This window comes from Fusarium coffeatum (genome assembly GCF_003316985.1).
Source record: "Fusarium coffeatum strain FIESC_28 chromosome Unknown BRIP53273_contig_320, whole genome shotgun sequence".
Taxonomy (NCBI): Eukaryota; Fungi; Ascomycota; class Sordariomycetes; order Hypocreales; family Nectriaceae; genus Fusarium; species Fusarium coffeatum.
Window position 1 is genome coordinate 65,136 of NW_022158109.1, and position 26,949 is coordinate 92,084.

At 50.4% G+C, this 26,949-nt stretch overlaps 6 protein-coding genes across 6 annotated transcripts; 3 read left to right on the forward strand and 3 right to left on the reverse strand.

Moving 5' to 3' along the window:
* Positions 1-4,405: 4,405 nt before the first annotated feature.
* FIESC28_10523 (uncharacterized protein) lies at positions 4,406-8,755 on the forward strand (the record flags this gene model as incomplete). The annotated part of the gene is made up of 3 exons (XM_031164654.1): positions 4,406-4,811; positions 4,943-5,100; positions 5,165-8,755. The coding sequence occupies 3 exons, from the start codon at positions 4,406-4,408 to the stop codon at positions 8,753-8,755; spliced, it is 4,155 nt and encodes a 1,384-aa protein (XP_031011299.1).
* Positions 8,756-10,245: 1,490 nt separating this feature from the next.
* Positions 10,246-13,954, forward strand: FIESC28_10524 (uncharacterized protein; the record flags this gene model as incomplete). The annotated part of the gene is made up of 3 exons (XM_031164655.1): positions 10,246-10,270; positions 10,330-11,336; positions 11,393-13,954. The coding sequence occupies 3 exons, from the start codon at positions 10,246-10,248 to the stop codon at positions 13,952-13,954; spliced, it is 3,594 nt and encodes a 1,197-aa protein (XP_031011300.1).
* Positions 13,955-14,803: 849 nt separating this feature from the next.
* FIESC28_10525 (uncharacterized protein) lies at positions 14,804-18,139 on the reverse strand (the record flags this gene model as incomplete). Its single annotated transcript, XM_031164656.1, has 4 exons — positions 14,804-14,895; positions 14,953-15,213; positions 15,394-16,603; positions 16,652-18,139. The coding sequence occupies 4 exons, from the start codon at positions 18,137-18,139 to the stop codon at positions 14,804-14,806; spliced, it is 3,051 nt and encodes a 1,016-aa protein (XP_031011301.1).
* Positions 18,140-19,285: 1,146 nt separating this feature from the next.
* On the reverse strand, positions 19,286-21,826 carry FIESC28_10526 (uncharacterized protein; the record flags this gene model as incomplete). Its single annotated transcript, XM_031164657.1, has 5 exons — positions 19,286-19,556; positions 19,614-20,757; positions 20,809-21,483; positions 21,548-21,571; positions 21,691-21,826. 5 exons carry the CDS (start codon positions 21,824-21,826, stop codon positions 19,286-19,288), a joined length of 2,250 nt encoding a protein of 749 aa, XP_031011302.1.
* Positions 21,827-23,151: 1,325 nt separating this feature from the next.
* FIESC28_10527 (uncharacterized protein) lies at positions 23,152-23,671 on the reverse strand (the record flags this gene model as incomplete). The annotated part of the gene is made up of 3 exons (XM_031164658.1): positions 23,152-23,225; positions 23,325-23,502; positions 23,651-23,671. 3 exons carry the CDS (start codon positions 23,669-23,671, stop codon positions 23,152-23,154), a joined length of 273 nt encoding a protein of 90 aa, XP_031011303.1.
* A 687-nt stretch (positions 23,672-24,358) lies between these two features.
* On the forward strand, positions 24,359-26,495 carry FIESC28_10528 (uncharacterized protein; the record flags this gene model as incomplete). Its single annotated transcript, XM_031164659.1, has 2 exons — positions 24,359-24,481; positions 24,540-26,495. The coding sequence occupies 2 exons, from the start codon at positions 24,359-24,361 to the stop codon at positions 26,493-26,495; spliced, it is 2,079 nt and encodes a 692-aa protein (XP_031011304.1).
* Between the last annotated feature and the right edge of the window lie 454 nt (positions 26,496-26,949).

Genomic DNA, 26,949 nt, shown 5'->3' on the forward strand with positions numbered 1-26,949 from the left:
CCTTGCGGACGTGAATTCGCGTATTGAGGAATAGCGTGGTAGGTATTATTATGAGATAAGTTGCTGTAAGTGACTTACATGAAATCTGATAGTACGTAGCTGACATGACGATCTGCGGCTCTTGAGAGATGAGTTACCGGCTCTTCAAATGCCTGACGATCAAACAGAGTGGAGTGGACCTGGCCGATCGTACCGTAGGGGGGGGGGCCTTGTAGAAGCAGTTTTAGTAGGCTGTGTTGGACGGCCTGGAGGGATGGATGCCAAACAATCGGAACTTTGAAGTGAGACGCTAATGATAATCGTCAATCATGACTGGCACAATCTGCACCTCATTCCCCATTGTTTGACGCGCAAGCACTTTCGACAAAAACTTCAAAACGTAACTTATGCTGTCATGTCTATCAGATCAAAAGAAAAGAAAAAACTTAACCGCCTGCGCACGTAAACCCCCGTTCTGGTTGTAACATTCAAAGCGTATCCTTACCCAAGTACAATACAGCACAGCTGGCGGCTGAGTGCGCATGGATGATGCATGGCCAAGGAAGAGCCGGTGGTCCCGGTTGAGTAGAGCAAGGTACAGGACAGCAATGTAATTATTTGATCAGATTTTGCTCTGATGTACAGGGCGCCTCGATCATACGCTAGAACCAATGGAATTAGGATGCTGGAATAAACATAAAGACCAAGTGCTTGGCATCATGCTTGCATAGCCATCGTGATTCTGATCTTCTGTATCGGATTGTTTGCAGCAGTGACCAAAGTACTTTCTGGATATGGCAGTCTGGCAGTCTTCTCCGGACTTTTACGACCCCCAACTTCACTAACTGTAAACTGTACCCTGACCCATGTCCGGCTGAACACTGCAGATAGGGCTTGGATACCTCCATCATGGATCCATGAAGCCTCAACCCGGGAGTACCTTACCCAGCTCTAGCGCTAAAGGACACGCCGACGACGTCTACGTGTTGCTTCAATGGGCCTCTGGTAAGCCTCAAACCGATAGCCCTTATTTCCATCATTTACAACTCTTGGGCAAACTAACACCAACTGAGAATTCGTAGACCATCTGTTTGCTGAGGGGATAAACCTTGAGGCCCTTCATCACGCCAAGCTTTTCTTATCCCCAGAAAACTGTTGATACCCGCTTATATATAAAGCCCAGATACCAATGAGAAAAAGAGGCTGGACACTTACGTATATGTCGAGCGGTACAGTGGAGTCAAAATCGCCAAAAGCCCCAAAGGTTGAGTCTCGGCTCGATACTATTGAAGCAATAATACGAGTTGCTTGGCCCCCAACGAACTGGCTTGGTATGGTGTAATTTCGTTGGTACGACGGCACTTGCGTGAAGGACGACAGTGCTGTTCTCTATTCGTAACAGGGCGAAACAGAGTGATCCGTTGAAGGCAATCGGAGTGGCTGGCAGCCGGGGCGTCTGAGACGCATCGCGATGGAGCCATCTCAGGCATGGACGATGAACGGCCCGCCGAGCAGGTGAAGAATACAGTTCAAGTGTCCGTGGAGACAGCGGTAAGGGCAAAAAAAGACAAGAAGCCCCGAAGTAAGAAAGATGGCGTTTAAGAATGACGAGTCCCTTCTCGGCCGGGATATGCCACGATCCCGTCCCTCGTTGACGCCGTTCTACGGAGCCCGAAGCGGGAATATCCCAGCCACTGGCTATCAAATATTCATTTACAGGCTCCATGTTGTACCTAATTGAGTCGTGGATCAGCGGTAAAAACTGCAGACTGCAGGTCCCCAAGCTGCACTGTCCGCGCCATGTTACAGTACCATTTTTGTAAGTCAGGTAATGGTCGACAAGACTTTTTTTATCGTCATATTACCTCGCTCTTGTATGCTGTGCCGCGAATTCCAAGCCTGGTTGCTGGTACAGGTTGCTTGGAATACCAGATGCATCGTGCCAAAGACACGAAACTAGAGTATCGTACCAGTGATAGCTGGCGCCAAGCACACATACACCTGGTTGAAGCATATGCGTGCAGTATCTTGTCATGTTGCACTGCGTACGTGCGGATCTTGGCTCAGTCATAGACAGATGGAATAGCGTGATTATGATTGGACGACATGCCTCGTTCACATTGCTGTCAATACGCCCGAAGCGCCCATTCAACACCTGACAGTTCGTCAAAGACATGTTACGAAACAAAGGCCTGTCATCTAAGCATCCGATTGATTCTTTGTACTTCTTTGGGCTCTATTTTCGTCTTCCGTCTGGGTTGACGTGAGCCGTGAGCCCCTTTGGGAGGTAGTCAACTTGAAACTGGGCATCATGGCAAGTATACATAAAGAAAACATGATCCCCCTGCTGTCATGAGCGGATTGTAACCCTCCACGAACCCTTCACGGTGTTGCGAACCATCCTGTCTGTCTCTCCCGTTCCTTGATTCGAATTCATTTTTGTTGCGCTTTTCCTTTCTTCCTTAGTAAAGTCTTGGCTCACCGACTTTGCTTTCAGTACATTACTCGGTGTGCATGAGTTTGGAGGTGCCTGTGCTGTATCTAACAGACCTAGGAGGGTCCTCTTAGTGAATTCGAGGGTGTCCGTTCTAGGCTCTAGGCTCTCTAGCCCATGCCATAACCGCTGGCTAAACTAGTGACGTATGCCGGGCACTGATCTAGTCCGTCATCACTCAATTCGTTGATCGCAAGTCGCAAATCGAAAGTTGGGAAGGAGCCATTGGATACAATTTTTGTACAGTACCTTGCAGTACATACCCACGATATTGCAAGCATAACAGACAGAAACAGTTTGCTCCGTTGTACGCAGACAAATTAAACAAACGAGCTCATCTCGTCGGACCCTCTTCTCTAGGTTCTGTTACTCCGGAGCTATTCAAAGAGGGACTTTATCGAAAATAAGGGACCCCCCGCGCCGGTTCGAGATCCATACCTACCTAGATCGCAACACTGAACCTGACCGGACCTGGGCTGGCTTGGAGCTTGTTGGCGGTCCTCTTTTTTCCAAGAAAACCTGCTCTTGACGTTTCGATTTCTGGGTCCCCTACCAGCCTCATACAAATTTAAACAACGAAGCCCGCAAGCTGGGAAGCTGGCAAGGTTATCCCATCGAACGACATATCCCTCTTTTTTTACTAATACCAGACAGTATACTTCAGCAACGCAGGGCGAAGGACCGGTAGTATTTACTTAAGGGACCACCACCGCTACTCGCCGAAAGACAATCGTTACAACTCCGCCGACGCCGGCTTCCGCGTATCAAGAATTCACGGCCCCAGCCCGTATACCCAAGCAACTTAATTACCGGCAGTCCCAGAGCCAAGGCCAGCATTGCATTGCCTATTCACTACTGTCGTTTGCATAGACATTGTCTGCAGTTACTTTTCACGGTACATAGCTCACCACAAATCGACCAGTTGCACCTGGTCATCGACATCCTTGGCTGCTCAGTACTGACATGTCAGTCGCCCGAAGCATCCGTATCTGCATCCGCACCCGCCGCAGCACCACCTTTGAATGGATACGCTCCGGCCCCGGGTTCTAAAGGGAGTCTAGAGTCTTAGAGTCGACGTACAAGAACCGCCCACCTCACCTACATCTGAAATCGTATCGCACGCAGGGGCCAGCTTTCTTCCCTTCTTTATTTCTTATTCTTGGGTCGCAGATTCGCCCTGGTACTAAACGCCTAGAAACGACAAGCAAATTCGTCTGAAATTACGGTATCCGACGACGTCAGTATCGTGGCTGGCGCAGCTCTTCATCTCTCGAGATCATCCCTTGCGCACGCCGTTGAGCCGGTCAACTAACCTTTTCCTCCCTTTTCTTGCTGGGCGTGAATTGGCCTCATTGTTTATTTACTTTCTTGTCTCAGAAATTCCCTCGGGTCATACCGACCATTGTTGTCAAGATGGGCCGAAATCGAGGTGCGTACCTTCACATGCTGTACATTTGTGAATACCATTCCAGTCCCTGCGGTCGTTATTTCTGCGTTGCGTTGCGCTGAGGTGCTTTGCGTTGCTTTGCGCCCGGACGTGCACGCCGGGAAGACCTAGTGGAAGTGACGCTAGTGGCTTCTTTGGCCCTTACCCTGGCTCGTCCACGTTCAGTTAGGCGGGCTTGCCCAGGGCACCCGACCCAAACTCATGGACTGGACAGAGATGACTCTCCCGTATCTGCGCCTGCAACATTGCCCGCCGCAGGGGGGGCCGTTATGGGTAGCGGGGACAGAGAGTTCCACTGTGCGTTGACGTGTGGTGCCCAAGATCCCCTTGGCTAGTTCCTCTAGGGGTCTGGCTCTAATTGAAGGGACTGAGCGACGTGGACATATCGTCTACTTCCAGGGGCTGCATGCCATTCATAATATCTCACCTCATCCCGTCCCTGTCTCGTGCTAACTCTTTGGTGCCAATACTTAGTTCTTTCGTTTATGTCCCAGTTCTCTGCCGGCACAAAGACACCTCCGCCCTCAACCTCTCCTCCATCGAATTCGCCTTACAAGCAAGGTCATCGCAGAACCAACTCTGGCACTGAACCTTTTCCAGACCACCGAGTCAGTACCGATATTTCTCGGCCAAACACACCGCCTTCGCGACCAGATTATGGCACACCACTGAACGGCGGCTCCCCAATTGAACCATCCACACGTCGACGACGCAGTTCATCTGCTGCATCTTCACGACCCCCGTCTATGGTCCTGGCTCACCAACCACCCGTCATGGACATCACCGAGGATACAATCCCCGAACTCCAGCCTATCTTTTCGTTCCTCAACAGTCACTCCAATAAGCTGTACCAAGAGGGTTATTTCCTCAAGCTCGACGACCAGAACACACGTATGTTAAACCCAGATCCCACTGCCGTTTGTACCCTCTCCACAATACCTACCCCTGGCACCAAAGCGACTCCACATTCAACTGCTCTTACATGTGTTGCAAGGATGTATAGCTAACGGCTTCGTTAACAGAGGGTAAACCAAACCCTGACAGAACCTGGACTGAGTGCTTTGCCCAACTTGTCGGGACCGTTTTGTCACTATGGGACGCCGCGGAACTCGATGCTGCGGGCGAGGAGGGCGAGGTTTTGCCCAAGTTCATCAACTTGACTGATGCATCGATCAAGATGGTAATTGGCCCGGTCGCATGCTGATTGTAAAATCTCCGGGCTTGACTAATACGAACTCTGACAGATCGAATCCCTGCCTACTAGGTCTGCCGATGAACAACCCCTACAGAATATCTTGAGTATTTCCACCGCCGGAAGAAACCGATATCTCCTTCATTTCAACTCCCGTCACTCCCTGTTGCAATGGACTGCCGGTATCCGATTGGCTATCTTTGAGCACTCCTCGCTCCAAGAGGCCTACACCGGCGCTCTCATTGCCGGCAAGGGCAAGTCGCTCAATAACATTGGTGTCATCATGGAAAGGGCCAAATTCCCCACCGAAGAATGGGTTAGAGTCCGCTTCGGCGCCGGTGTACCTTGGAGACGATGCTGGTGTGTTATTACTCCTCCTGATGAGAAGCAATACGCAAAGCTCCAAAAGGAATTGAAGAAGAGGTCCCCTTATGACCGATCGCCTGTTCCTACCCTCAAGGGCGATATCAAGTTCTACGATGAGAGGAAGGATGGTAAAAAGCAGAAGAAAGCGCAACCGATCGCAACCATCACCGACGCCTATTCAGCATATGCCATTTACCCTCAGGCAAAGTCCTTGATTGATGCGTCAACCCTGCTCAAGGTCGAAGGCAACATCTCTATCCACACTGACCCCCCTTCCTCTACCGAAGGGTTTGTCTTCATCATGCCCGAGACTCGCCCTGCTGTCAGTGGTTTCGAGATGTTGCTGCGTTTCCTCTTCCCTACATGGGATACGTTTGGTCTTTATGGACGACCTGGAAGACTCGTTGCCAGCACACTGGACTCAAGGTCACTGATGTTTGCCATGCCCAAGAGTCGACGTTATGGTTACCTCGAGAATCTTGATGTTTCCAACTTGATTCTTGAAGACGGTAGCTCGAACTGGGGTGAGCGAGACTGGAGAAAGAAGCTCAAAGAGTCTACCGGCACCAGAATGAACGCTGTAGACGATGCGCCTGCGACGCGCTCTCGAAGCAACAGTAGAAAGAGTGTCAGGTTGAGCTTTGGCGATGGACCACCAAAAGCCAAGACTGGCCTTTCGGACCAGCAAGTTCCTACCAGGTCTTCACGATCTTTCTCACTCGGTGAGCGTGCTCGAACAGACTCAGCCCCTGCAGACCCTGCTCGGGTCGCTCTCGGCGGACATGGCCGTAACTCATCTGATCCTCACCAACTGGGTGGCCCCCCTTTCCGTCCCGATGCCAATGGCAACAGTCCTTACTCTGGCTCGCCCCAGCGCGGCCAAACTCCTGTTGGCGCCCCTTACCAGAACCAGGTTTCACGAGACCAGAGTCCTGCTTACCCGAACGAGCGTGGCTCACCTCCTCTAAAGGATCTTGATGGTATGCGGCAGATGCATACTCCTGAGCCTGTCTCACGCCCTCCTGCTTTCAGCCATGGCTCTCAAGCTCGGCCCGTTAGCAACGCGTATCACTCACCCGAGCTCAGACGAGCTAACAGTAGGCTTTCCGTTACTACTCTCGCCCAGCTTTCCTCAGCGGGAGGATTGGGCGGACCGAACGATTCGAAACCTTCTCCACGGGAAGATGAGGTGGACGCTGCAAGATCTGGACCATCGGTACTGCCACCACACGCCAACTCCGTAGGGATATCTGCTAACGACAACCGTTCGCGTGAAGTTTTAAGCCCACCAAATCAGGATCCCTCTTCCAACAGTCTTCCTCCTCCGGCCAACTTATCTCAACAGCGTTCCCGATCACCTCTGGGTCAGCCCCCACTTGGGCCACCTAGTCCCTACGGCCGCGGGCCAAACTCTCGCCCTGGAACTGCGGAAGGAAGACGATCTCCGATGCCTCCAGGCATGCCCCCCCAACAACGTCCTCCCCATCCCCAAAATGCCAATCGCCGACCTGATATAGGGCCAGATGGACGACGTCCGTCAGACCCTCGACGACCTGGTCCCGACGGAAGAAGGCCCTCTGATCCCCGAGGCCCCGGCTTCGATGGTCGTAGACCTTCCGATCCTCGTGCCCGTGGAAATGGTCCTCCCCCCGGACATGGCCCTCCACCTCCTGGACCTTATGGAAACTACCGACCCGGCCCAGGCCGCCCTCCTGGTCCCCCAGGACCCCCTGGCTCTCACGGACCACCAGGATCCCGTCCAAATGGACCTCCGAACGGCCCTCCTAATGGCCATCCAGGACAAATGACGCATCGCAAACCCGTACCTGGACCTGCGCCGGGGCCTGTGCCACCAGGACCTATGCCTTTCGAAAACACCAAGGGAAATACTATGTCCGGCAGCAGTGGCATTACTACGAATGAGATTATAGATCACTATGCGTTTGATCAAGGCCGCCAAACGCCTCGCCAAGGTACCCCCAACTCTGAAAGGCGACCGCCCCCGCCCGGCAGATTGGAGAGCCAGATGAGTAACCAAAGCAGCCACTATGACGACAATTCGCCTACAACTAGCCTCAGGAACTTTGTAGACACATACGAATACAGCGAACCTAAGCCTCGTGCTGGTGTTCTGAAGACCGTTGGTGGTGCGGAAGAACCAGATGGTTCCCGGGATAATTATGGTATTCCAGATATTAATTTTGGCCCAACTATCAACTATGGAGCCGCTAAGGGCAGGCCTCATACTCCTGGAGGCCATGGACCAACACCCCCTCCTCACAAAGCTTCCGCTTCTCAGGGATCTCTAGGTCACAACGAGTCCCCAGAGACGAAGCGTACTATGGCATGGTCACCAGGTGCGACAGCTCCTCCGGCGAGCTCTCATGGCCTTAGTGCTGAGGAGTTCGTGCAACAAAGAGCTGCTCATGCCCGCACCACATCTGGAAACAGCATGGGCGGCAATCGCTCAGGCACTCCTGGCCCCGGAATGAAGCGAAACAGTTCCTCCGATATGCTCCAAGCTGTTCAGAATGGCCGACACTCTCGCAGCACATCTGCCGATCTGCTCCAGCGACCTGGATCGCGAGGTGCGAACTCGACGCTCAATTTTGCAAGCTCTGGAGAAACCTCGAGTCATCTCAGTGCTCGAGAACAGGAACATGTTGCCCGCTTGACTGGTCAGCCCCTGATCAACATGCCTGGACACCAAAGGCAAGGATCTCAGGGTTTCATGCCCGGTCATCAGAGACAGGCTTCATCAGGATCGGGCTTAGTCGGTGCTATTGAAGCTCGAGAACGGGAGAAGCAGCAAATGAAGCAGGGGATGAACAGCCAAGCCGTTCAGCATGCGATCAATCAACGTCAGCATCAACAAGCTGCTATGGCTCATCAGCAGCAGATGGCTCAGCAACAAATGGCTCAGCAGCAAATGATGCAACATCAACTTGCCCAGCAACAGCAGATGGCATACCAGCAGCAGGCTCACCAACAAAACTACCAACAACCTTACCAGCAGCCAATGATGGGTGCTGGTAATATGCCCGCATACAGCCCTATGGGACAAGCCCCTGGCCAGTACACACCGGGTGGCTCATCGTATGGAGCAGCACCCCAGCAGGCGGGTGGTTATGGACAGGCGAACAGTTTCTCCCGTCCGATCCGGGCTGCGCAACAGGTTGATCCTCGTTTCGTGCCACCTCAAGGCCAATATGGCCCGTCGGATGGGACCCAGCAGGCTCGTAGCGTGCATCCCCAGTATCAAGGGCAAGCGTTCTAATCAGGATTTGTAAAGGGGATTTTGTGAAGGCACTGCATGATGACTATTTTATGGGTATTACATGTGGCGACTTAGATTACAAACGAAATGGACGCATCATATGGCGTTTTGGGCATGTAGGAACGGAGTGGTTTGGCGGTCATGGGTTGAAATCAATTTGCATAAACTCTTGGGCATACAAAGAAGAGCTGCATTATCTCGGGATGTTTCGCATTTCTATTATCATGGATACAGTTTTCAGTTAGCATTTTTTCTCCTTACAATACTTACCTGATTAAGAACATTGTATGCCATTTTCTGAGTGAGCTTTCCAAACGTTATGTCCAACCCATTTTCGTATATAAACCGTGATAGTTAAGTCCAGTTCAGCGCCAGGCCCAGATGTTTTATTTTGTGCAGAACGTTGTTGGGCTTATATCGATCTGAGGTAGCAACAATCGTAATCAAATCAAAAGCTATTAGGTTGGATCGTGGCGAAGCGTAGGCTAAGCTGAGACCTTTGGCAGGCGTCGCTGTCCAGTGACTTTGCTTGACCCGCTCAACTCTGAAGGAAAGTCTCGAGGGCAAGCACTGCTAGTTGGCGCCTGACAGGCTGACGTCGACGCCTGTAGTCGTTGGTTGTTTATTGTAAGAAAAGCGACAACCTGAAGCGCGTGACTTGAGCGCGCCTCGAGTATCATTTCCACGCGCCCGTGTTACGTGGATTCAACGTGATGTGACCTTGTTTTGTTAAATCATGAGCCCGACTTTTTTTTGGTTGCTGAGGCATCCATAACGTGTTGTATGGACCGTTTCCACTCTATTAAGCAAGGGGTCAAATAGCAGGGTCGTGACGGCACTCAAACGGCGTCTCCCCGCTGCGATGGGACGTGGGACGTGGATGCCCATGCCCATGCCCATGGGCGCCCGGGCTCGGGATTTAGCAGCCTGGAACTGATCACTAAAGGGTGCCTAATTCATAGGCAATTGGCCATGCGATAGGCCAGAGACCGCTATTAGACAAGGTTCCGATCGCTGTCAACCAACCAGAGGCAGTTGTTCCAGTTTCCTCGAGGGGAGGAATTGTTTGTCGTGACGTCCCTCGTCCCTGCCATCCAATCTAGTCCAAGCCATACCTACTACTTGAACCTCAATAGTCCCTTGTCGTTGCTTTTTCCATCTTGTCCCCCTCTCTCTGGAGTCTTGATTCTTGATTCTCCAACCTCCTCTTTTATTTACTTTTTGCATATTCACTAGATTCACGCTGTTAAGCCCGCTTTGCGATTCAACCGTACTGAGACATTCAAACATCCGTTCGGTTCTCCCACGATATCGAAAAGTTACCCCAACCCGTATTCAAAGTAGGACTTTCCAACTTGTAGCGTTTGCGCCCGCGATCGCCTCGAATTATTATAAGCCGAATACTCTCTCTGCCTGGCATTGGCTTTTGTTAAACTTCACGACGGCAGTCTTGTATTGCTTCTCGGCGTAGGCTGCTTAGGTCGCTCCCAATGGACGGCGACGAGCCAACGCAAGGTAGGCTTCCTCTGTCCCGTCCACCCTCTTCTCTGCCTGCGCTGACCTCCTCACGGAAGCGACGCAAAATGTCCTTGACCCGCGCCGTGTCGGCAAGCAAAATTCGGGCTTCTCAGACGACGACATCTCCGATATAATATGCGTCCTCTATCCACATTCAGAATCGGCCCGCATCGAACTTGAACGTCTGGTGGACGAAAACTCCCCTCATATCATTGGAAAAAACGAAGCGGACGGTGTCGAGCCTGATTATGCCCTCGAAGACCAGGCTGGCCGATTCCTCGCCAACCCAGAAGGCAACGGCAGTCATGCTATTATCCTCCGACTGTCGTCACAACTCAAGAACCCGACTGCTGGCTTCGTCTTTGGTCGCAACCCCATGCGATGCGATGTTGTATTTGTAAACGATCCTTTGAAACGAGTCAGCAACATCCATTTTCGAATATACGTCAACGAGTATGGCACTGTCATGATTGAGGATCAGTCAACAAATGGCACTATAGTTGATGGCAATCACTTGACTTCCAATCCTACAGCTAAAGGAAGGTCTGACCCGCCCACTCTGAGATGGGTTCTCAGTTCTGGCTCGATCATCCGGGTATACCTCCACCAAGAAGCTAGAGACTTGACTTTCAGGGTCCGAATACCACGGCGTGATAATGAGTACGATCAAGCATATACCGACAAAGTAGAAGCCTTCTTTACTCGTCACGGAATGAAGCGCACGAATGATACCATTACCCCTGGACCCGGTGGACATGTTGATCTCTTCAAACTTCCGGCCCAGAATCAATTTAAGAGAGAAGAGACGGACGAAGTCACCCCACCCCCTTCTCATAAATCAAACAAGAGACGAGAGGGCAACCGTGAATGGACAGGATCTGGTAAGTACAATCGAATCGGGTCCATCGGAAAGGGTGCGTTCGCAGTCGTCCACAGAGTCACTTCTAAATATGACGGACTGCCCTATGCTGCCAAGGAAATCGAGAAGCGTCGTTTTATAAAGAACGGCGTGCTTGACCAAAAAGTCGAGAATGAGATGAAAATCATGCAGAAGGTTCAACATGTAAGTCTTGCAACATATCAGACTCACTCCCATGGCTTCTAACGTTTATTTCATAGCCTCATATCGTTCGCTATATGGAGCATTTCGAATGGGATGACCGATTGCTTATCATTATCATGGAGTTCGTCCCTGGTGGCGACTTGGGTAAACTCATCTCAGACCACAAAGCCATCAGAGAAGACGTTGTCCGGACCATGTCAGGGCAGCTCCTAAGTGCCTTGGGATACCTCCACGCCAACAATATTACTCATCGCGATGTCAAGCCAGACAACATCCTCATCAACTCTCTCAATCCTATCGACCTCAAACTTACCGACTTTGGTCTGTCAAAAATGGTGGACAGTGAACAGACTTTCTTGCGAACATTCTGTGGTACTTTACTGTACTGTGCCCCTGAGGTGTACACAGAGTATGCCGAGTATGATGACAATGGAGTACGTAGCCGGGGTAAGAAGATGCGACGTCCTCCCGGTCAGAGGTACAACCACGCTGTTGACATCTGGTCTTTGGGCGGCGTGCTGTTCTATGCTCTGACCGCATCGCCCCCTTATCCAGTCAAGAGCGGCATCAGCTACTCTGAGCTGTTACACAAGATCATGACCACCCGATTGAACATCTCTCCTTTGCAAAGAAACGAAGTGTCAGACCAAGCTATCGACTTTCTCTGTAGAATGCTCGAGAGACGTCCGGAAAATCGAGCGACAGTGGAAGAACTCGAAAGTCACCCTTGGTATACCGGCCAGGAGTCAGTGATCAACGCATCTCAATCTTTCGACGAGATCTCGGACGACGATATGTTCGATAACTTTTCTCAGCTACAGGCCCGGCACTACGAGGAAGACAGAGTTAGCGACTCCATGGGTGAAGAATCTGAGAAGGAAACTACGGCAGTGCTGCCAGAAACAAACAGGCCCAAGCTTTTCGGGGAAGTTGGTGCCTCCGCTATTGGCAGTTCTGGTGTAATCCCAGACGAGTACCTCAACATTGAAGAGAGCAACGCTAGCACAGGTGAAACTGAGGTTCCGAATCAGGATGAAGATGAGGCTTACCAGTCAGACGAAGATGCTACACCCCGGAGTAGGAATCGCCGAACATACCGTCAGAATAATGCTTCTATGGATCAAAAGCAGTCGGAGGATCAACTTCAAAGCCTCGTCGAGAATGTGGCATCGCAAAGTCTGGGTGGCGATGAACCCAGTGTGCAATGTCTTGGAGCTTCCCAATTCTCGTTGCAATCTTCAGAATTCAACACCAGCAAACGCAAGCCCCCTTCTTACGACACTAGTGATGAGATCGAGGAGAGCACGCCGCGCGGAAAACCTACAATGAAAAGATTAAAGTCTGACAGTAACGCTGAAGACCTGGCAGATGAGGTCGTTGAAGAGTATCAACTATTGGTTCAGGTCCCTCCCGCTGGGAGGCCGTCAGGACGCCAAATTGACCAACCTTACAACAAGACGTGCTTCTGGGAGCAAGACAAGAAGACATGGCACTTCAACTACCCGGAGTTGACCCATCTTCAACACAAGGCTTTTCAGCAGGCAGCAAAAACCCGGGACGAGAAGTTTGCACCGGGCAGGAGTCCGTTATGGGATCTTGCAATGAAGTATTTCTCTCCAGTGTCAAAGGCTGGAACGCAAATTAGTGAGACGAGACGGAGCTCCCGAACACCTCAGGGCACGACAGACGGCGCCATTGAGTACCCCCCTACCGCCGCTCCTCCAGAGGACTCACAAATTCCTGACACAATGCCTACCACGTACACGCAGATCATCGTCCCTGTTCAAGAGCCAGACCCTAATAGGAGGCTCGTTGGCGTCGTTGACTCTCACCCCGATTCATGTGTTTCTGGCATTAGTATCCCTATCACCGACACTTTGGTCTCCTTTGGTCGTGGTCCAGCGAATACTGAGCAGTTTACCGACATTTACGAGTCTCGAGTACCTAAATATGCTTTCAAGCTATTACTATGGAAAGATGACGACAGCTTTGATCCTTCAAGAGACCCGTCGAAAGTGTCTCCTCCTTGGCTTCGGGATTCAGGGGACCCAAACGAGTATAGTTTCTATATCTCGACAAAGGCTTCCGTCGGTATCAACATCAATGGCTATCAGCTTCCCTCATCAGATCCCAAAAACCACAGCGGCCCTTCACATCATTGGACTCGTGTCCACACTGGTGATGTTTTAACGATCTGGGGGTCCGGGGATAGAAATGGCAAGCAAACACAGCTTAACTTTCAATGTTTCTGGGGTGCTTCTTCTCAGACGCGTGGCGAGAAAAAGGCCTTGGAACTCGCACCTAGACCACTGGCGCAGAAGCTAGATGCCGCTTGCCAAAAGGCAGAGAAACGAATCAAGGATGCCATAGAGAAGAAGAAGCGAGAAGAAGCAATCAGTGCTGATTTACAAGAACGCGCGGAGAACATCGACAGAGAACGAGCACGGAGTCAAGCTTTCGAGATGAAACGACAAGAAGCTCTCTCATATTTTAGCTCGAAGCAGATCCCTTTGTCACGTATGGCTTCAACCACAAGCGCGCCCCTAACGAGCCATTTCCTTGGAGTACCATTGCCTCGCATAAGCCCCGGCCAGGAAAACAGTTTTCAAATTCAGTAACGCGACATCAGCATACATACATGTGTACAATGCACTAGAAAGGCATTTTGTTTCTTTTAGAGCTTCAGGCGCTAAGTTGGTGCCCGGGAATTGGGAAGATGGAGCAATGATTCTATTTCTTTATATTGTCCTTGATGTTTGACAGGCATACGGGCGTTGGAGCCCAGGATTGCTGGTTCTGCAGGTCACTCAAGTGGTATTCTTTTCTCTTTCCTTTTAGCGACGTTCGTGATGGTTCAGGCGAAATGGAGGGCTTGTCTAGACGGGATGGTCCCTTTTATCACGGCATCCTGGGAACGTACACTCGGGGAAAACAGAAATTACATAAAAGGGCATTATAATGTTAAATGTTGACTACGATTCCACACGCTTGTGTTCGACTGTGATAAATGATACGCCTGTAAACCACTCGCACATATCAAGAGCATGGGCACCACGCTTCTGGATAGCGTTTTGTGAATCATTATTCCTATACACATTACTCATTCAATCATATCGCCTAATAATACAACGTAGCAATCATTCGTTCCAAGGGAGAAAAAAACCAGGCCGTACAAACATTCCCCTTCATATCGACTCATTATCATACCTCTGACAGTCCTTTTCTTGTCGACCGATTTGTCGTAATCCAGAGCTTTCCATCCAGAGGCTCGATCTTCATTCATTAAACGTTCGTACAATCGTAAAAGTATTCGTGGCCGCGGTCGTGTTTCAACAGAAAGCCTCGTGACAAGGCTTTCGCGTGGAAGTGTGGCGACGTAACAGTGAGCATGCTTGCGTAGAGAATGCCCCGGACATACTTGCTGATCAAAATAATTATTCTCGCATTTGATAATGCGTGTTGTCGGTCTAGTTGTCCGACGTGCTGGAGTGTGACTCCAATGATTCCAGATCAACATCACCACTATCTGGAGAAGCAAAATCGATGATAACATTAAACTCTGCCAAGAATGATGTCAGTGACATGATTTGTACAAACGGGGTTACATGTTACTTACCAAGCAGGTCTGTAGGGCTTTCAGGGGAAGAATCGCCGATAGTTCCTGGCTCTTCAACGGTTGGGATAGGGTTGAAGGCATTCTTCCAGATAAGTTTATCAGACGCTGTGGATGAAGACGATTCGTGGCCGCACTTGAACGACTTCTCAGATCTGATAGGAGAACCGCAGTAAGAAGTTTCTGGATGACTGCGCTTGCGGGGTGTGTAATAAGGATTGTTTGCAGCTACACCACTGCCTGTCTCGGTAGCTGACCCTTGGTCTGTGCAGCTATGCAACTCAGGTTCCGTAAACGAAGTATAGGTGTTGGAGGAACACTGTGATCGCTGAGGGCAAGGAGTGGTCTGGCTGTCGGTAAAACTGCGAGGGCCAAAACGTTCCTAGTTGTCTCTGGCAGTCTCGTTGAAGTCGTGACCAGAAGTGCGTGGGCTCGCTCGGTTACCTGGAGGAACTGAGGATGCCTTGTCCTTCTTGAAAAAGGAAGAAAACATGCTTCCAGGAGAAAGACGTGATGGGAGAGAGGTGCTCGATTCTCTGTGATGATCATAGTTGTAAGGTCGAGGTGTCGATGCCTCGAATTCTTCATCAGTGCCGTAATAGCTACGGAAAGAGTTCTCCGAATACTGGTCTGCATAAGAGTATCCAGGGCTTGAGAAAGTATCCCAATGCCCGTTGCCATCAAAGTCTTTACTAAAAGCCCCTTTAGAAAATCCCATTGAGGGTGACCCAGGATAGCTATCCGGCACGTGCAAGTGTTCACGGTGGAAACCAGGCGCTGCCATCGAGGGTTGGCCGTAGTGTGGGTGCAAATATTTGTCGTTAGTTTCCCGAGTATTGTGAGGTGCAGACTTCTTGCGAGAGATGAGAGGAGACCCTGGGGCACGAGGGTACCTAGGACTTTCAGACTCCGAGAAGTCATCCCCGTCGTGCGGCAAGGCTGTACGTATGTCGACAGACTGCTTGAATCTGACAGTCTTGCTGCCAGAGGACTTGGACGAACTTGGATCAGAACGCTCAGAGTCGAGAGAATTCTCACGAACTGTAGGCGACCCCTCTGATGTCTCAGCTCGGGCTTTCCTAGATCCATCCGAAGAAGATCGCTCACCACCCGCCAGTGCAGATTTGAGCACGAAGTCAGCTGGTGAATCTTTGCGGGACTCATGAGCTTTGGGCTCGACCTTTAAATCTCTCTTCTTGGAACGAAGGCTGGGAGTCGGGGTAGCTACCCTTGAATGATGGCTCGACGTGGAATCCTCGACGTAAGGAGACTGGTAGTTTCCATTTACCTTCACTTCCTCCGTGTTAGTACTAGAGTCTGAGCTGAATTGCCCAGACGACTTCCGCTCTGCTCGACGGTCAGAAGAACTAGTGCTTCGCGAGGGACAGTATGGCGATTCAGGAGACACTAAGTCATCATTGGATGCAACGATGGGGACTCTAGGAGTACGCGGCTCTCGTCGTCTTCCACGGGGTGTCTCGACGCTCGAATCGCGTTGTTTAGGCTTAGGCTTGGCTTCATGTCGCTTTTCGCGGCGGACCTTGTCTTTGTCGTTCTTGCAGTTCTGATGGCGGTTGACAATAAGAGAATCTAAGTCTTCTCCCGAATCAGAGGGAGTTGCCACTTCCATATATGCGTCGACTCTTTGTGCGGCCTTCAATGCATTAGTAAAGGACTAGAATAACTGTTATCGGAAACTCACGATGTTGATAACAGAAGTGTCAGGAAGGCTCTCATAGACTTTAAATTCTTCGGTGCATGAGCCACAATAGTTGACGAAGATAGGCTCGCCTGGCAGTACCGGATGCTCTCTATGGAATGCCAGGGATCTCGCACCTCCACAATTGAAGCAAAAGTGATACTTCTGGACAATACCTCGGTTGTACATGTCTTCCCGACAGCTCTCGCAGTAGCTGATCTTGGGAGATTTCTTCGTGTTGTCCAGGGGCCATCGTTTATGGAATTGCTGCGAGCGAACATTCCCACATCCTGAGCAGACATGGTGGCGTGGGATACGTTGAGGACTCTTGGCCTGTTGGGCATGGTATCGTCGCTGCTGATTGTCCGCAATTGTGCTCATGGGCACGACAGCACCATGAACAGGTGTGGTTTCAATACCGCCTGGAGTGTTCTTACCGAGGGTCGACTGCGAAAAGTTGCTAACCGACCCAAGCGAGGGCTTCTTAACGTGCACCTTGCTATGCTTAATAGCTTTGTTCAAGCTAGAGTTGAGTCGGTCCTGGAGGCGGCGAAGGTCGCGGCGCAGGACTCTGCTGTCAGGCTCCGAGGATAGATCAGCCATCTTGGCATCAATACGTTTCTGCAGTCGCTGTATATCTTTAGCCCAGGGGTTAGGTGCCCCTGTGGCTTGAGACTCTGGCTCAGGGGTGCTTGTGTTGCATCTCTCTGACGAGATCACATTGTTGTTAGGGGCTGTAGAAGTCACTGGGACTGTCGCCAGACCAGGAGGTGGTTGTGCCACGACATGCGGAGGCATGACTGGGTCGATAAACTGAGGTGTCTGAACTCGAGCCATATGGTTTGGCTGTAGTTGCCCGAAGTTGATCGGGCTGTGGTAGTACACCTGTTGATGAGGCACAGGCTGGCATACTGGAACTCCAAAAGGGTGGTTCAAAGTGGGAATAGGCAATGATTTAGACTGAACAATATTACAAGGCGGTTTCGACAAATGAACAGGAATTCGAGGCGGAATTGTTGCAGAACTTTGTACAGGGGGAATAGACGGATGAGTAGTCATGTTGCTAACGTTTGATCGACGAGAAGTTGAGCGAGAGGTTCGAGAACGAGTCGACTTCCGAGGGCTGGATCGAGATGAACCTCCCGAGTGACGTCGGCGATGTTGTTTCTTTCGTGCAGGGCTCTTCTTTGAAGAACTGGGAGACGCAGGAGTAATCCGGTGAGGCGTAGGAGCTCTTTTTGAGGGGTTGCGGCCACGATGCGGTTGTCGTCCGCGTTCGTCCTCAGAAGATGAAGAGTATGGTTCATCAGACTCGGATTCGTCGCTGGAATCAGTTTCAGATGCATAAACAATCTTCATACGAGCAGGACTCTTGTTGAACGAAGGCTTCATGCCGCGATGAAAAGGTAGACCAAAAGCGGCGCTCAAAAGGTCGACTTCTGGACCTGCTCGATGGCGACGGCGCCGCAGGGACTTGCTGAAGAGGCCCATTGTGCCGGTGCCAAAATACGGCGCGTGAATGAAGAGTTACAAGAGATTCAATGCCCAACCTCGATCACGAATCTGTGTTAGAAGAGGGAAACAATAAAGGAGTTGGTGATTATGGTATATAGAACAATAATCTGGAAGGAGTGTGGGTGGAGGTGTGAAAATGGGAAAAGCGTCAGGCCGGAGAAAAGGCGCGTAGATAAAGCGAGATTCTTACGCAAGAGGCGGAAATATTTCATTCGGTTTCTCTTCGCCTCTTTCCTTGATTTTTTGCGTGCGTGTGCGTGGAAGGTCGGATATTTTGCGAGTTGCGCAGCTGTTGGCAACTGGCGAGAACTGCCACTGCCGGACAGGTAAAGATTCAGGCAACCGTAAGGAGCAGATCCCCAGCCACTATAGATCCGATGATGTAGTGATTAATCTCCGTCTGTAGAAAAGTAATAGGTTCCTAAACAGTGTACGCTGCAACAAGATGTCAGTCAGCCTTGACATCACTGGTCCTGCACATGAAGTCAAGTAGACCTACCCCTGGATCTTTCTTCAAAAGTGCTCTATGAATTCTGCTGTTCTTCGAGAACGCTCAAGTCCCTTCCTGGATCTCTAGATTGATCCCTTGACGCGGTAGAGAATATCCCAAAAGTCAAAAAGACAAAGTCGACGATGAGGGTACTGACGATGGCAATGAAGAGAATGGAAAGGCGAAAGCGAGCCACTCCTATATATACGACTCTATAGTCTTTAGATATATGTCGTGAATGCCTAACGTCTTACCTACCTACCTAACGGAAATATATTCACAGCGTTCAGAGCTATGCTTCATATATTGCATGATCTTAACTCTTTTTTTCTAGAATGCAAACAGAAGTGTTCTTTTTCTCAGGCATGCAAACCCGCATAAGCGGTTTATGCGAGTCTTTGTTGCGTCGTCCTTACTTTTATCCTGTATCACGGCAAACACTCATGCAGCACGTACAGTGACGATAATTTCGTTGAGACAAAGAAGTCATTCCTGCTTCCGTACTTTCTTCTTCAAACGGGCAAATCTCTTACATTGATATACATCTTTAATTCACTTTTGTCTAAATGCGGGAAACATTGAAAGCCCTGTTTTCTTTCTTTCTGTCCTGCTTCCAGCAAATCAAACTCAAATTAGTCCAAGCGGGCGGCGGAAGCAGCTCGCTTCTTGAGTGCCTTCTTCTTCTTCTGTCCCCGGCTGAAGCCGCCAGCGGCGACGTGGTTACGGCCAACGTTATCCAGATCCTTGACCTTGTAGATACGGATAATCCAGTTCTCACTAGTGAAAGCCTCCTCCAGTGTATCAAGGGAAGGTCCCTCGGAAGGCATGGCGGTGTTTCGAACTCGATCAACAGCTCTTCCAGGAGGGAACATGCCTGCGTAGTTGTAGTAGGACATCTTGTACCTAAGGGGAGAAAGTCAGCTCAAAGGCACTTTTCAGAACGGACATGTATACACTTACATCAAACTGTTCTTCATGGTTGGGGTAGCTTCCTCGTTGATCTTGTACTCTCCGCGAGCTGTGAAGAAGTTACGTTCCTTGACCTCATCGGGCCAGATACCTTCAGCAATGCGAACCATCCAGAGGAACTTGTTAATGTCGTCTCCGGAGTAGCCGATAAGACCACCGAAGACAACCAAAACATAAGAAACCTCGTGTTGGCGCATAATAGGATAGCTGACCTCTTCGCTAGAACTCATGGCCTTGCCGACAGTCGCAATGTGTGTGTTGTTCCAAGTGTTGTTGTCGACAAGGGTAGGTCGGTCAGCCATGCCACCAATCTGGTAACCGTAATCCCACCAAGACATGACCTTGTCGTCCTTCTCGGTGTTCTGTCGAAGCCACTGGTACGCCTCTCGGTAGTCGTCGATGATATGCTGGCTGCCGTCAGGCATGCGGCTGGCCAGTACAACCGAAGGTGATGAGTAGGCGTTGGAGGTGACCCAGGTACAGTGTGTGACGAACATGACCAGGTAGATGACCATAGCGCCCACGACCATGACCTTGGACATGACAGTGTAAATACCGACGGATGGCTTTGAAAGTGAGCGGAGAGAGCCCTTGTTCTTCTTGGAGCTTTCGGCACTCTCGGTTTGACCCTCTGCCGAAGGCTCAGGCTGGTTGATTTGCATGTAGGTCTCAAGGAGCTGAGAAGCAGCAATAGCAGCGGCAACGCAAACAACAGGGGTCAGAGTAAGAATGAGACGGACCATGACACCGGCGAAGTAGCTTGCAAACATGGCGTAGACGACAACGAAGACATGCTCATCTCGCAGGTTCTGGAAACACATGTAAACACCGGCGGGGAAGAGCCAGATGAGAAAGTTCATATCAAAGAAGAATGAGGGCCAGGCGGTGGGCTGATGCTCTGAGACAGACGCAATGATGGGAATATGAACCTTGGCATAACCAGTGTCGAACAGGGAGTAGAATCGACCGCCCCAAGGTGCAATGTAACCAAGAGAGGTCAGCAGAATTAGGCCGGTCAAGCCAATCAAGCAGGTCAATACACCAGCACCAATAGCCATGGTGGTGATTTGGCGACCAGGAATGACACGCTTAATAAAGAGAATGAAGGCGATCACTTGAAGGAGACCAAAAACACCTGGAATCTTGTTAGTCATTGAGCTCATGGCAGACATTCATGTATACATACCAAGCGCAGGCATGTGCTCGTTGGTCTTAACAGCGAGGAAGCCAACAAAGGGAATTTGGAAACTGGCCAGTGTGCCAGCAGAGTACCACGCCGTGTAGCTGAGGTAGAGGCGATCACTGTAGCGGCCCATGCAGATGAGAGTAAAAGCATGGACGGGTAGGAGACATGTAATGAAGGCATATCCACCCCACGACGCAACCATGTAGCCGTAGGACAGGGCGCAAAGACCACCCCAAATCATGGAACCCCTCTTCAGAGCCTTGACCCAGAGGTAGAAGGTGAAGACGAGGAGGAAGATGGCGATGGCTTCGTTATCGTAACTACCGGCGACGGATCGGGAAATGTAGCCAGGGGCAATTCCCATGAAGGCCGCAGCAAGGAGACCAGCAGATGGCGTTGTGGTCATCTCGTTAGTGAGGAGATAGGCGGCATAAGCGGTCAAGCCAGAGAAGGCAGGGGCGAGAAGAACGCAGATGTTTCGAATATCGACGGGGACAGTGAGCGTACGGAGAGCGTGGTAGATGGCGCCGCTGGTCACCATCAAACCAGGATAGAGGGTACCTCCGGTAACTCGTCCAAGAGGATGCCATGTTCGGTCATCAAACCAATCCCAGAAATTGTAGAATCCATTGGCCACGAGGTACTTGGTCGCACGGAAGTTAAACCACGGATCGACTATCATGGTGTTAGCTCGCGATCATGGGCTGGTCGATTAGTATGCGGCGCGGGAGGAACTGACATTCGTGAATGATGCTTTCGAAGCCTGTTTCCAGCGAGTTAGCAAATATAATCTTTATAGTTAGAGATACCCTTAGGACTCTGGAGAGAAACGACGCGAAAGCGACAGCATAAAGCATCCATCATGAGGGGAGAAACACTTACGAATCACAGAAAAGAGACGACTGGAGATAGCTGCGCCAGCGATGAAGAAAAGAATGAGAACTCTTAAAAGAGTCCTTGTGTTGGTTCCTGTCAATAGAGCGAGCGTATCGCTGTGTTTTGACGTTACTGCCGTCATGATGGGCTGCAATTGTCGACAATGTTTGATGCAACTTGTCGAATCCAAAACCCGAGATGATGTTCAACTCCACCAGAAGGACAGCTTGGAGCTTTACGCTTTCCAATGCGGGAGCTACCTAGGTACAAGCACCAGGAGGTCGAGGTTCCATGAAGTGGGGCGTCATTTTCCCACAGAAAAGGTACGTATCTTTTTGTTACACTTCGTCAGGTCCAATTCGAAACGTTAGCTTCCTCAGTTGTCCTTCCTGAACCGTCGTTTTTCCGAAGAAATACTGCCCAAGGTAACTTATATCAACTTTATAACACTTAATCACTGGTCCTGTCATTGGGTACTTGCTGGGTCACGAGGTTTAAAGCTGTTGTTTTTTGTTCTTCTGCATCACAAGAGCCCTTTTGCAAACCGCCTACCTATCTGACATCAGCCATCATAAGCTTCACCAATTCAGAACTTCTACCCAGCCAGATACTTTGTATGAAGCTTGGATCTTTCCGTAAAGCTAGATGGCATAAGTGCCAATCCCAGCTTAACACGATAGCATTCCCATTGAAGTTTCATACGGAAAGCCTCTGTCTCTCTCAACAATTTGATGTCCAAATGAATGAAAGGGCATATTATGAAACAAACACAAGAGACCTGTGAAGTGCAGTGACACAGCAGAAATGTACAGTATAAGCAAAAGATATCATTTGGGTTGAGAAGAGAGATGAACGTCATGTGGTGGTTTTATATGGATGTCGGTGCCAATTCTTCGCCTATTGTTTGAGAGAATTGTTATGAGCTTCGATGAGCACTGTGAGGGGAAAGTTGCCATGTCGTAATACTTAGAGTTTAGAAATACCCAGTGTTGTCAGAGTCAAAATGCTGATACAACATCATCTTGCTAATCATCTTATCGTATATCGTGAGTTGGCTCAGGCATAGTGGGCTCGGTAGTGCATATGGAGCCTAACATGAGAAAGCTAGTCCCATGGTAACACATCATATCATCGATGGTCTATATCGATAATCATGTCTGTTCAGCCCAAGTAGAAGCACATGCCAAAGTGACACAATCCCTGGAGTATTCAAGACCATTGACGTTTTGCCGTCTAAAGTAGATATATTGTACACCTGTACACAGAGTTAAACAGGGACCTAAGGAAACATCTATGCAGGACCGCCACGTATATCCTCAATCATACATCGGGTCTGGTTCGAGGCTCGGATTATTGCCCCATCAGGACCTGTTTCACTAGCGGTAACCTTTTTCGCCGAAACCTCTTATCGTTCAATTCTCTCCCTTGTCATCCATATTTGCGTTCCCCCGCGCCATTATTACATATCTAAGGGCTCTCCTTCTGAACCTTCAACAGCAGCTTCTCAAGGTCGAACTTGGGGTCTGAGGGGTCGGTGATAACTTTTGTATCTGTTAGTCAGGTGTTGCCGGTTTGCATGTGCGCGATATGCCGCTGCCAATTGCCTGAGAAGCTTTGGAGCGATATTGGATATGACGTACCATCATCACCAGATGGAGGGTTCTTCTTCTTAGCAAACTCAGCCTTGGCCTGCTGGATAAGCTTCTCCTTCTTCTCGTACTCGTGCTGCGCGTGCTCAGCCCTTTGGGAAGCAGTAATCGCTCGCTGGTGGGTGAAACCGTAGAAGACGCCCAGGCCGAGGGCGGACCACCGCAAAACCTATAAATGACTCAATTAGTCCCCATGATCCATATACAATTCAGCCCAATTGTGCCGCTCGAAAGTTCGCATTCCATAATCCGATGTCGTCGAGAGCTCGGGCTTGGGAGACGGTCGAGCGGCCGAATCGGGGGAGGATAACACGCACGTTCACTCCGGTTGAAGCCATTGGGAATAGAGTCGCAAAAAAAGGGCGGACGGGACGAAAAGCGAAAGGATCGGTATTGACGATAGTCGGGGTCGACAATGGCTTGTCAATGGACCCAGTCGGAGTGGCTCGAGGGGATTAGATGCGTCGGCTTGAGGTGAAGAATTGAAAAGTCGTCGGGAAAAGTCGCAGTTTTTCCATTCGCTGCCAACCTAAAGAGCCAGCCAACCGCTGGCGGCTGGGGAGCTCGGCCAAGCTGGAGCCAGCGAGCCGGCCAAAGTGATCACGTGCTCTGCCTCGTAGTAAGTCTGAGTGTAGGTGGAGTTAGACTTTGCTACGTATCATCACCAACTCCACTAACATTTAAGAGCTCAGTCGGGCTTGTGCAGGGGGTTCTGGGGGGTGCAAGTACCTGGAGTGCCATTGAGTCCAGTCCCGTTGCGCATGGATGGATTCAATTGGACCCCATCGCAAGCTCATTACTGTTTAACTTCTATCGCGACAAACAACCACACAAGTACATACAACTACTCTACTTCAGCATTGTGACGTGACATTGGTTTTGTTTTTTGTCCATTGTCACTGCACACTCGTTTTGAAAAGTGAATCTTTTGTTACCGTGCTCAACCATCGACGATCTACAACCTCCAAATATCATAGCTTCCCCAATATCGAGCAGTCCCGCGATGCGACTGTGGAACATCCACAATGCAGCAACGTCGAGATGAAATCCTAGCGAAGAAGGCGAAGCTCGCTGAGCTCAAGCGCCAAAGGGAGCTTCGGGCAAACGCAGCGACTGCAGGTCGTGGGAGCGTAGGAAGTTCTAGCGACGTTGGTCCCCTGATACTCTACCGCCTTTGTGCCCCTCGTTGACGTTTCTCGGCCACAGTTGATATCGCCAACCCCTGGAAGAGCGGATAACCGCCGCGAGATCGAAACCCTCATTAACAGTCTTGTTGGTGACAGCAGGCCTGGCTCAGCAGTCACAGGAGGGCCTGGCTCTCCCGCTCCTCGCGGTAGCCGTCCGAACAGTGTCCTTAGCGCTGGCGAGATTAGCAACGAACCTTCCGAAGTTACTACGCCTAGCAACATTCATATCCCCGCCCAACCGCCCCCAAGTCTCAGTACCGCTCCTCTCCTGACCGTCTTCGAATGTCCACCATCTCCAGTGAAGGAGGTATTCTCGTACAGCAAAGGCGTTCAGACCACGGAGGAATGGACAACACCTACCAGAACCAGAGCACAATCTCTCATCTCGGAGGCCGAAGATGCTCCCGCCGTAACTTCAACGCCCAGCAAGAGGCTGAGCAGGAGAGAGCGGGATCGCGAGGAAGAACTCCGACAGAAGATCAGGGAAGAGGTTGAAGAAGAGCTACGGGCGACAAAAGAATTTTTGAGTGACGGTGTCGTTCCTTCCGGGGCGGCTGCAAACCAAACTTCGAGGAACTGGACTGCTGAAGAGCTCGATGCTATTGCGCAATCGGACGATTTCTTCGATTTCCTTGAGAAGTCTACAAAGGTTATCGAGAGGGCTCTTGACCAAGAGACATATGACATTCTTACAGACTACGCTCTACAAGGCCAAGACATAGACGACGACGATGAGGACAGTGGTAATACGGGCGGCAAGGGACGACACAGGATAAAAGAAGTAGCTCAGTTCTTCGATGAGCGGTGGTCTAAGAAGCGCATGATCAGTGGAATTGACTTCTCGCCCAAATTCAACGAGCTTCTTCTCGCCTCCTACACCAAGAACCCGACAGCTCCTCACGAACCGGATGGCTTGGTCCAGGTTTGGAATATGCACATGCAAGATCGTCCCGAATACGTTTTTACTGCGCAGTCGGATGTTCTCACTGCCAAGTTCTCGCCCTATCACAGCAATTTGATCATTGGTGGTTCATACAGTGGCCAGGTCTTGCTGTGGGATACGAGAGCCAAGGCTGCGCCGGTGCAGAAGACCCCCTTGACAGGTTACGGTCACGCTCACCCTATTTACTCTGTTGACATTGTCGGTACTCAAAACGCCAACAACATCATCTCTTGCTCTACTGATGGTGTGGTTTGTGGTTGGACCATGGATGTCTTCGCTCAGCCCCAGGAACTTCTCGAATTGAAGAACCCTAGTCAGGCCAAGGTGGCTGTCGAAGACGTGAGTCCCACGTGTCTTTCTTTCCCGGATACAGATCCTACCTTCTTCCTTGTGGGTAGCGAGGAGGGTACTATCTTCCCTTGTCATCGATACGACCGTGCTGGTGCCAAGGCTGGCGTCGATAAGAAGATCAGCTACAAGGGACATACCGCCCCCGTCATGTCGGTGGATTTCCATCCTGCTAGGGGCCCCGTGGATTTGGGTGATCTGGTTATATCATCATCTCTGGATTGGAGTGTCAAGCTCTGGAAGGTCCGAGCACCTGCAGCTACGTCTACGATCGGATCTGGCGATGGTACTATTTCGCCTCTGATTGAATTCGTCCGTGAAGATGTTGTGTATGACGCCAAGTGGTCGCCCGTCAAGCCCAACATTTTCGCCTTGGTTGACGGCGCTGGTTGGTTGGAGCTTTGGGATATTGCAGTTGAGACCGAGGAACCTGTGTCCAAGATCTCACCCAGCTCTCGAAAGGATGGCAGAACCATGCTCTCGAAGAGTCTGAACAAGGTTGCTTGGGAACCTAACGATGGAAAGCGTCTTGCTACTGGTGGCATTGACGGCTCATTGACGGTATTTGAGGTTGCCAGTGGCCTCGGTGGCAAGGAGAGCCTGAAGAACGAGGACTGGTCGAACGTGAAGAAACTTGTGAACCGATTGGAGGCAGTCGGCTCCAATGGTGCGTTGATAGTTTAAGGACCTTTATTGGATGGAGCATCAGCAGCATAATCTAGTAGGCGTACGTCTTGTCTTGTGAGATAGTTGTCGACTGAATTTACCGATATACCCCAGAATCTCTGCATTCGATGCTTTATTGTAATAATTGATTGTATTGGACACTTTGAGTATCCTGACAGCTGACCAATACGTGACCCACGATGCCTTCAGCAACTGGTTCAGGCTGAGCTATTATGATGTCACGTGTGAGCTCCACATCAATATCATCCTCAACTTTTCGCGACTGGAGCTCAAATTCAACTCAAACCTCGTACAACTCATGCGAGGAACCTCGACAGCTCAGCATGAGTGTGCTACAACCTATCTGAAAGGGTGCCGTCTTCCCCGCTTCAATCATCATGATTGTTGCTATAAAAGACGTGAAGCATAACTTGGTAGGTCGCACTCCTAAAACGCACATACAATCAACATT